The following is a 10903-nucleotide window of genomic DNA, read 5'->3' as shown; positions in this document are numbered from 1 at the left end:
GGCTGAAGCAACGGCCAGCCCTTCCTCTCTGCTGTTTTCTGCTATAAAAAACTGCCGAAAGTACAACTCTGCTAGCTCCCCATACAGCCACTGGCTCTGATCAAGTGTCCCTGGCCCCCCTGGGTTTACTGGACATTTGAACATGGTTCACTAAACCTATAAAAGAGAAAATATACCTAATGAACCTATAAAAGAGGAAAGGAGAGTCAATGACTTTAAAATTGAAGGCTCAGTTGGTTAAGCTACTGCCTTTGGCTCAGGTCATGATCCTGGAGTCCTGGGATCAATACTGCATTGTGCTCCCAGCTCCATGGGGAGTCTGCTTCTCTCTCTGACCTTCTCCCCTCTCATGCTCTCTCTCACTCTCTCTCAAACAAATAAATAAAATCTTAAAAAAAAAAAATTGGGGGCACCTGGGTGGCTCAGTCATTAAGTGTCTCTCTTTGGCTCAGGTCATTATCCCAGGGTCCTGGGATCCAGACCCCCATCGGGTTCCCTGCTTGGCAGGAAGCCTGCTTCTCCCTCTCTCTCTGCTGCTCCCCTGCTTGTGTTCCCTCTCTCACTGTGTGTCTCTCTGTCAAATAAATAAATAAAATCTTAAAAAAAAAAAATTTGAAGGCCCCAGAAGGAACGCTCATCCATTGAAAGCAGGTCCGTACAGGAGGAGAGCTGTGTAGATGGACAAGTCGGAATTTCAAGCTGTCCTTAACATTGTTGTATGACTTTAAGCAAGGCATTCAACCTCTATGACTTCTGTTTCCTCTCTTTCAGAATGGAAGAATCTCTACCTTGCAGGTTTATTGTGACAAAGGGCAAATGTACATAAAATGCTGGGACTGTTATTATAGAGATATAAAGAACCTCCATGAACCTAGGACAACCAGACTAGGATGGATAGAATTATTTTTCAAGGGACCAAGAAAGCTAAACATTGAAATTCTTATATATGTAAGTTAACTGCAAAGGGAAGAGAGAAAAGGAACAAATATTTTTAGTACCTACTACAGGCCAGAGATCTCATTAGGCTCTTTACCTACACTAAATCTCACAAATCCCATGTGGCAGATTTTATTACCCTCATTTCACAGAGAATGAAACTGATCATAGGAGAGGCTTTACAAGACCACATAGCTAGTGTGTGTATGCTGAGGCCGGGAAGGGCTTCCTGACCCCATCCAGACTTCTTTCTGGTCCATCATTCTACATCTGCTTCCAAAGTGAAAACTCCAGGAACTCCCTGGAGAAGAATAATGCTTGACATTTATAGAGTAGCCCAGAGCACTGCTTCTCAAAGCATCTTTGGGGAGAACCCACTTTGTTTTGTCTTGTTTTAATTCATTAATGTATCACAGACTATGACATTTGTGAAACATAATAGAAATAAATTACTAAAAATGTAAAATTTTAAAGGACATACAAAAATACTCAACTTTTTTTTTCTCCATTAGATTCAACATACACAACATTCCTCTGTCAAATTCTTGTAAAATTTCTCTAGGATTTGCTCTCAGTTTTGTATCTCACCATGGACCAGCCTTGTGGACCACATTTTGACTAGTACTGTCCTACAGTTAAAGCCATCCACATATCCCAGAGAGAGATCTCAAAAAGTCCTCTAGGTTTGCCTCCTGTTTCCAGTCAAGGTTATGGGAAATCCCCAATGCTGCTGGGCTCTCTTTCCTTCTTAACAGCATCTGTTGAAAGCGTCACCCCAGCAGGGAAGGCATAAATCACCCCATACATGGTTTGCTGCCTGTTGTACCAGGGCGACGTGGTTCCTGAAGATGTCGATGTTGCCATTGCCACCATCAAGACCAAGCATACCATCCAGTTTGTGGACTGGTGTCCCACTAGCTTCAAAGTGGGCATTAATTACCAGCCTCCCACTGTGGTACCTGGTGGAGACCTGGCCAAAGTACAGCGAGCTGGGTGCATGCTGAGCAACACCACAGCCACTGCAAAGGCCTGGGCTCGCCTGGCCCACAAGTTTGACCCGATATATGCCAAGTGTGCCTTTGTTCACGGGTATGTGGGTGAGGGCATGGAGGAAGGAGAGTTTTCTGAGGCCCGTGAAGATATGGCTGCCCTTAAGAAGGATTATGAGGAGGCTGGAGTGGATAGTGCAGAGGGAGAGGATGAGGATAAAGAGTATTAACCTGCTATGATTTTACACTCTGTTGTCTTGGGACTGTCTCATTTCTTTTTTTTTTTTTTCTTTTCATTAAACAAATTTGTAGCTTATTTAGCTTTTTAGTATGGCTGTTCCAAAATTCAACTCAAACAGAAGCCTAGAGGCCGCAGTAACATCAGGGGAAGTCACCTCTGTCCAGTCTGGATCAGAACGTTGAATCCTGAGGTTTATCTGAAGCTTCTGATTCAGCCCTCATCCCTTCTCCCCTAGTGTTCACACCCTGCTCCCATACACTATGTTTTCCCCTCACTGTCTGCTCTCCTCTGTAAACACCTGGCCATTGTCAGTTCTCCTCGGGCCACGCAGAGGCAGGAGGTAGAGTCACTGAGCAGGTAAGGGAGGCAGGACAGGTGGAGAAGAAAATCCACAGTCACTACCTACTTAGGTTTTCAGGGCTCAGCCCTGCATGTATTAGCTCTCATTATCTTCATGACACCATCTGAGGCTAATATCATTGTCCCAATTTTACAGATAAGATTTGAAGATCAGACAAATGTTGGAAGCAGGGATTGGGAATCAGATCTATCTGAGATTTGCCAGCCTAAGCCCTTAACTCCTACAGTGCAATGCCTAGCAGAAGGGAGAGCAGAAGCCGCTCTCAAGGTACCACCACGGCCAGCCTCAAGCTCCATGCCCTCCAGGGTCCTAAGCGAGCCACACCTGCAAGGCCCACAGTGCCTATTTGCTCTCACGTGGCCAGATAGCAACAAATATGCCAATAGCACTCCCTCACTACCATCCCCTAACATCCAGGGGCAAATTAGGAAAGGTGTCCTCCCTCGGTCCCCTGGCTCCATATTGCGTAACTTAAAGCAGAGACCCAGAGGAATTTTTTGAAGTTTCCCCTTTGCTTGCTCACCCCAACTCACCCTTCAGGGCCCACCCAGTCTCCTCAGCCCCACACAGACACCACCCTGACCTCTTATCCTCAGGCTGGATGGGGCACCCCACTCTGCAACAGTGATGGCAACCGTCCGCTGCACGCCTGCTCATATAATTTCCAGAGTCTCTCTGTATCTTACCTCACTGCATTTTTACAACAGCCCTTTGAGGAAAGGTTCATTACCCCTGTTTCCACAGAAGGTAATCGAGGCTCAGAGAACTTAAGTAACTTACACAAAGTCAAAGAGATAGTAGGGAACAGAGATGTGATTGGAACTGAGGTCCCTCCATTGCAGGGCACTGCCACCTATCAGGACAGATTCACAAAGAATTCAGCACATGGAAGGTCTCAATAAATAATTCCCTGACAACTACCAAAATCAGAAGCAGTGGACAAAACAGGAAATAGGTTAACATTTTTATGGCAGATCAGATCACGAATTCTGCTTGACCATGCAAAATGATATTATAGAATAGCTACTGGCATGGAAAGATGTTCTGTCTGTTGAATGAGCAAGGCAGGCTACAGAAAGGTACAGCCTAATCCTATTCAATATACCTACTACCTAGCCATATAGCTAGGTATACACACACACACACACACACACACACACCCCTTCAAAAAAAAATACAACAAATGTCAACAATGGGCAAATCTTTGTGATGAAATTGGGAGTGGCCTGTATTATTATTTTTTCAATCTACATTTTCTAAAGTTTTCACACTAACTACGGCCTCCCTAGCCTTGAAAGAGCATACCTGAACACAACTGTAGGGACCACATTGAGAGACGGTGTGTGACAACAATAAGCACAAAAGGTTGTTTTATTTTGCCTTTTTTTTAATGTCCTGTGAGTGAGTTAAGATTATCTCGGTCTTTCATCACCACTAATCCAGAGCATTATTTATTCCAGAAGAGTCCAATGATTGAAATGTGGGAGGAATTAGGGTCTTCCAAAGCCAGAATTTTTAGTGATGCAAACTGAATTTGCTCAATGTTACCCATTGTTTATTTCTGTTGGATGCTCCTAGGCCCTGTTTATTTATGATGAATTTGTTTTCCTGATTGGCTGATAATGAGGGGAAAATCAGAGAAGCCAACCACCAGCTCTGTGCACTTTTATTATCCTCGATGTCACTATCACGAAAGGCTTTGGGGTCTAGAGGTGCACAGTTGTCTCGAACCCAAGAAGTGAAGGAGTTGTTCCCTGGAGTGTAAGGGAGGCCCTGGAGCTCCACAGTTGACCTCCCCACCAGACCTTCCAACCAAGTTCTGTTATCCCCAGATGTGGACTTGTAGAAGGTCTCTTGCTAAGCTTACTGAGATTTTTACATGGTAATCATGTTTTCCAAACCCCAAATTGACTATGAGGGAGGTAGAATATTGAGAAAAACATAGCCTCTGGCATCAGAAACACCTGGATTGCCAGTCCACTCTCACTTACGAGCTGTGTGACTCTCCACCAGCCTCTTACCCTCTGCTGACTTCCACGTCCTCCCTATAAAATGGGGCAACACTGGGTTGCTCAGACCACTAACTCAGCTAAGCTGTGTGAGATGCTGTGGCCTTCCCCAGCTGTAGCCCAGTATCAGTAGGTTTTCAATCCACAGAAACTGTTGTTAGATGAGCTGGCTAAGGCTGGAAATGCCACTGGAATTTTTATTAACTGAGTTATTAACAAGTTGGAGGTTGTAGCCATAGGTGAAGATGAGGTGGCTTATCCCAAATTTACAGGACAGCTCTCAAAACGGAAGCCGGTTTTGAGGTATATGTCTCTGCCACCTCTTCGTTAAGCAGGTAAAAGAAAGTTACTGTGAGAAGTGTACAGATACACTCCACTCCTGTACCCTTCTTTACTCAGTCAACATCAAAAACTTCTTTCCATGTAGGTACCTTCTCTTCTACCACATCGTTTTTCATGGATGAGATATAATTCAGTAACTCACAGGACATTAAAGAAAGACAAAGGCAAAACAGAACAGCCTCTCTGCATGAGGCCCCGGGGTGATGTGCAGGCAGACTTGTCTAAGACGAGACAGGCCAGATGTGGCACGACACTCCCTCCTACACATGCTGCATGCCCACCGCTCAGCCAGAGCCCTCCCTCCGGCTGGCTCCTGAGCTATGCAGACAGCACTGGCCAAAGTTAGAGCCGTCGCATGGGGGCCCACTGTGAGGAAGAGGTTGCAAGGAGGAGTGAAATCATGATCTAAAATACGGCGGGTTTTTTTAAAGAACGACTGGGCAGGAGGGGAAGGAGGGGGGCTGGGAGATGGGTTGGTCAGGAAATGCCAGTTTAAAGTTAGCTCTGACCTATTAATCAGCAGCGGGGACAATGATGCAGGAGGGGCGGGAAGGCCGGACATGTGTTCGCGCCAGATTTATGGGCCCAGAACAAAGGGTGGCCTGCTCGTTTAGAGAGTCTCTTTCCCTTTTCCTCTGGCAAAACGAGGACATTGTTTGAAAAGCCAAAAAGAACAAATATTCTAAAGACTGAGGTCATTTCCAGAGATGCAACAGGTTCTGATGGGGATCCATACCCTTGCTGGGCGAAGAAGACTGTGCAAGGGAGCTCCGGAGTGGCAGGTGGGAGGACAGTGTAAAGCAGAGGCCACAGACCCCTTACCTGTGCTCTTGGAGGAGCTGGAACCCCTGCCTGGTGCCACTGCGAAGGCATCTGATGAGCCTACCTGAAGCCCCTCAGGATAAATCGGAAGACTTTGAGAAGGTCAGGCTGAAACAATCTGTCTCCTTCCTTCTCTGCTCTTGCAAGATTTTCTGGAAGGCTTTCCTAAGTGTGGGCTGCATAGGATGTCACGGCTCTCAGCTACCCTCACATCCAGGAGATGGTTGTGTTTCAGCGCGTTTTTCATTTCATCTGACAAGGCGAGAAGAGTCAAGTCAGAAGAGTAGGATAGGAAGAAAGGAAAATGGGCTCATTACAAAAACAGCCAACCAGGGGCACCTGGGTGGCTCAGTGGGTTAAAGCCTCTGTCTTCAGCTCAGGTCATGATCTCAGGGTTCTGGGATTGAGCCCCACAACAGGCTCTCTGCTCAGCTGGGAGTCTGCTTCCTCCTCCTTCTCTGCCTGCTTCTCTGCCTACTTTGTGATCTCTGTCTGTCAAATAAATAAATAAAACAAATCTTTAAAAACAAAAACAAAAACGGCCAACCCAATGGAGAGGGAATGATGACTCTGATTCTCCCAGTCTTTTAGGGTTTGAGAACCAACCAGCTGAGGCCTTACAGAGTCTAGCTCCCCATGGTCACCACCTTCGGTCAGATGCCGCTTGCCTCTCACATGGAGCTGCCAAAAGAGTATCCTTGACTCTTGCTTTGCTCTTCTCCCAGCTAGCCAGCGCACAGGATGAACTTCCTAAGCGAGACACATGACCGTCTCTTTCCTGGCTAAAAAGTGTTCGGTTACTCTGCATTTTCTTCAGAAGAGAGGTTCAGAAACCTCAGCCTGGTAACAGGATCCTTCCTGTTATGGTCCCACTTGCCTTTTTAGCTCACCTCCCATCTCTCTCCAAGTCCTACCATGTCCTTTAGCTCCAAAGAATTATTTTCTGTTCCCTGAACGCGGCATACCCCTCCTGGAAAAATTCTAGCCATTCTTTAAGACTGAGCTCCCTCCATGAAAGTAACCTCTCGTATGCCAAGACCCTACGCCACGTGCCCACTGTATCAACCACGTCTTTGTCTGAGGTCCCGTGCCTGTGTTCACACTAATAATAACAATAACAATAGTGGAGCACCTGGGTGGCTCAGTGGGTTAAAGCCTCTGCCTTCAGCTCAGATGATGATCCCAGGGTCCTGGGATCGAGCCCCGAGTCGGGCTCTCTGCTCAGTGGGGAGCCTGCCTCCCCCTCTCTCTCTGCCTGCCTCTCTGCCTACTTGTGATCTCTGTCAAATAAATAAATAAAATCTTTTAAATAAAATAACAATAGCAATAACAATAATAATATAGCCCTTGAAAAGACTACTCCACTTAATTGGGGGTCATTTAAAGGCTTGAACTCCATTGAATGACTTCCCAAATGAATGAATTAATGATGGCCTACTAGACAAGGTTACCCTTAGGGTATGTGGAGGCCCATGAAGATATCTTTGTGGGATGGAGATATACACACACATACACACACACACACACACACACACACAGATGGAGATAAACACACACACACACAAACACACACACATATACACACACAATCTGAGTCACCTAAATCAGTGTTTCAGCACCATTCTGACAGCCCAATTTCATGTGATTCTGCAAAAGAAATACACCCTGGCCAGCAAGAAAAGATGCTTTAACTAAGCAGCCCTCCTGGAACTGGGCCAAGTCATGAGTCCCTAGGACAACCCCATAGGCACACATCCCAAAGCTCCTCTGGGGTAACTGATCAACCCCACGCATTAGCTAGAGGATTGCAGAGCATGCTAAAGAGGAGAAAAGAGGACCAGTACTGAAGTGGGTTCAAGTTGGGTTCAACAGCACCATTTGGATGGCACAGCTGACCCTGGTCAATCGTGATCACTGGAGGGGCCTGGAAAACGTTGGGGATGGCATTCCACAGCTCAGGGGCCCTTGAGGCCCAGGACCCAGGCAGATTCCATACTTGCCCAGGTGGTACTGTTCCTTGGTAACCATGTGATTATACATTTTGTCATTCCACAAACATTTTCTGAGCATCTACTATGACGCTGAAGTTACATATTTATCGTTATTTATTGCTTGAGATAGCAAATTATCTCTATCAAGAAGCAAACTTAATAATAATACACCAAGACCTGCAGAGTGTGGGAGCATAGCTCTCATTCTGCTGATCAGGAAACTGAGCCGGAAAGGAGCTCTCATATATTCCATGAAGGTCCAACCATGCGCTGTACCCCTGGGTGTGGTTAGAAAAGCAGCAGAGAGGTTCCTGAAAGAAAGCAAAGGGCAATGCATTGATCTCACTTCCAAAAATAAACCAAAACGTGAGGAGAGAGAGAGAACGATGACTTAGAGCCTATTCTAAGGTTCAACGGAGGATGGAAATAATAACTAAAATATATGCGAATGGCTGCACACTGTGCTTTCAGAAACTGCAGAGGCTAAGTCAGCTGGTAAAGCCTCTTGAAGCAGAGCAGTGGCAAGTGCAGTGACCCCGGCTCAGGGGACAACGCCAGCTTCTACCCCTCTCTCTGAGCCTCAGTTCCCTGGTCAGGGATCTGTGCCCTTGCAGGTCGTAGCAAGATTCAAATGATATTGAAGGTCATGATCAAGGTGTGGGCACTGGAAGCACCGGTCCTGCGTTGCTCATTATTAATAAAGGGGTAGAGGGACTATTTTGTGACTTTGTCACCTCACCAAACAAAAACACCCAGAAAAGGGAGTCCCACAACGTGGGTTTTTTAAAAAGATGAGATAGTCAAGAAAAGAAATAGATCTCTCCTCAGACTAAAGCCTGAAGCCCTCAAGAACACAATTTCCACGACGTGCTCTCAGTGTTGTACGTGTACGCGTGCGCATGCGCATATACGCGCACTCCCGCCATACCTTGATCCTCAAGCATCCCTTCCTCCAAGTCAGGCTTCTCATCCTAGGGGAATTAGCCCCCCCCCCCCCCCAGGGAACACTTGGCAATGTGGGGAGGACTTCTGGGTTGTTACACCTCATACGGGGAAAGGGTGGCTGGTTACCGAGATCTAGTGGGTTGAGACCAGGACGCCACTAAATATCCTACAACACACAGGACTACCCCTACAACAAATAACTATGTGGCCAAAAATACCAATAATGGGGAGGTTAAGAAACTTCACTCCATGCCTTTGTTTATGCTGCCTCTTCCATTGTAAGTATTCTCTTTCCTCTTCTCTGCTTATTTAAATCCTATCCCTCCAGGGAGAGGAAAGGCCCAATCACGTGCTGCTGGAGGTTTTAAGCCAATATAACCTTTTTGGTAATTTGGCCAGAACCAACAGAACTGTAAACACCCATACCCTTGGAATGAGCCATTTAATTGCCTAATCACACAAAGTCCTATGTACAAGGATGTTTACTGCAGCACTGTGTGTGATAAGAAAAGGGTAAACACAACCTAACTGATCCCCTGATCCCTTCAGGAGGATTCACTAGCTTTAAATTAAAAAGCTTCAATACAAATCATTTATCTACAGCCCGTAAAAGGAATAAGGTCATTTCCCAAAAAGGCTGATAGGGGAAGGTCACTCAGACACATTGTTCAGTAAAGGAGCAATGTTCAGGACAGCCTCATTTATATGTCCCACTTGGTAAATAAACAAAAGGAATGTTCATAAATACAGTGATACACATCTATGGAAAAGCATAAGCATGTGTAAGCAATCTATAAGCATGTGTAAGAAAGTGCTAATACGGTTGCCTTAGTGGAGGAGAACATGTTCAGGGCAATTAGAAGATTCACTTGCTATTTCATTATCCTTCAGACCCCTTGGATATTTTTAACCACATGCAGGCATTTCTTTAGGGGGAAAAGAAAGCAGTTATTAAAAAAAAAAACAGTTATTAAAAAATTCTTAATTGGTGAATTTAAGTGAAAGACATACATGAATTCATCGTACTATATTCTTGCAACTTTGCTGCTGGTTTGAAAATGTTTCAAAATAAAAATTTTATTAAAAGCTTCTAGAAAATAAACAAATAGGGGGCGCCTGGGTGCCTCGGTGGGTTAAAGCCTCTGCTTTCAGCTCAGGTCATGATCCCAGGGTACTGGGTTCAAGCCCCGTATCTGGCTAACTGCTCAGCAGGGAGCCTGCTTCCCCTCCCCTCTCTCTGCCTGCCTTTCTGCCTACTTGTGATCTGTGTCTGTCAAATAAATAAATAAAATCTTTGAAAAATACAAAAGAAAATAAACAAACAGGAGAACATCTTCATCACCTTGGAGTAGGTAAAGATTTCTTAAACAGCACACACATACACAAAAACTAACCTTAAGGAAAAAGAAACTGATACACTGATTTTCATTAAAATTGAGAATTTCTTTCATTGAAAGAAACCAGAAGAGGAAGATGGCAAGTTACAGACCCAGAGAGGAGAACTGCAGTATGTATATCCTAAAAAAGACTTATAAAGTCCATAATATATAAAGGACTCCCTCAAACCGATGAGAACAAGTGACCTTTTTTTAAATGAGAAAGTGAGTTGAATAGGCATTAACCAAAAGGATATTCAAATGGCTAGTAATCATATAAAAAAGGTGCTCAAAATCATTAGTCATTAGGGAAATGCAAAATAAAACCACAATGAAATAGCACTGCTCTCCCACCAGAACAGCTAAAATCAAAAAGACCATCAATATCGAGTAAGGATGTAGCATAACTGGATTTTTCATACATCACCAGTGGAAGCAGAAAACAGTACAACCACTCTGAAGGTTCTTTGGCCACATCTACAAAAGCTGAACGTTCCAATCTCACTTCCCTGACCTACCAAGTTTTCCTTCCGTAATCTTTCTGATCTACATCATGACTTTACTGCTCTTTAAATTCTTCTGTAAGGGGTGCCTGGGTGGCTCAGTTGGTTAAGCAACTGCCTTTGGCTCAGGTCATGATCCTGGAGTCCTGGGATCGAGTCCCATATCGGGCTCCCAGCTCCATGGGGAGTCTGCTTCTCCCTCTGACCTCCCCTCTCATGCTCTCTCTCTCTGTCTCTCAAATAAATTTTTAAAAAGAATCTTAAAAAAAAATTCTTCTCTAAGCTCTCAAACTTTGGTTCTGTCTAACTGGTATGTGCTGAGCACCTACTTAGTGAGGCACTTGGAAATCTTATCACTGGGAATAAAGAGATGACCTATTTTATATGC

General features: G+C 44.9%; 1 protein-coding gene across 1 annotated transcript; it reads left to right on the top strand.

The window, feature by feature from the left end:
* The first annotated feature begins 1741 nt into the window (after positions 1-1741).
* On the top strand, positions 1742-2155 carry LOC116869545 (tubulin alpha chain-like). Its single transcript, XM_032860882.1, has one exon. The coding sequence runs from the start codon at positions 1742-1744 to the stop codon at positions 2153-2155; it is 414 nt and encodes a 137-aa protein (XP_032716773.1).
* Positions 2156-10903: the final 8748 nt, after the last annotated feature.

This window comes from Lontra canadensis, unplaced genomic scaffold (genome assembly GCF_010015895.1).
Source record: "Lontra canadensis isolate GAN:19392208 unplaced genomic scaffold, GSC_riverotter_1.0 scaffold19, whole genome shotgun sequence".
NCBI classification, from domain to species: domain Eukaryota; kingdom Metazoa; phylum Chordata; class Mammalia; order Carnivora; family Mustelidae; genus Lontra; species Lontra canadensis.
Note: the sequence above shows the minus strand (reverse complement) of the source record. Positions and strands in the feature narration are given on the sequence as shown.

Excerpts from the sequence above, each read along its gene's own strand:
- LOC116869545 (XM_032860882.1), top strand. The coding sequence starts at position 1,742 with ATGGTTTGCTGCCTGTTGTACCAGGGCGACGTGGTTCCTGAAGATGTC.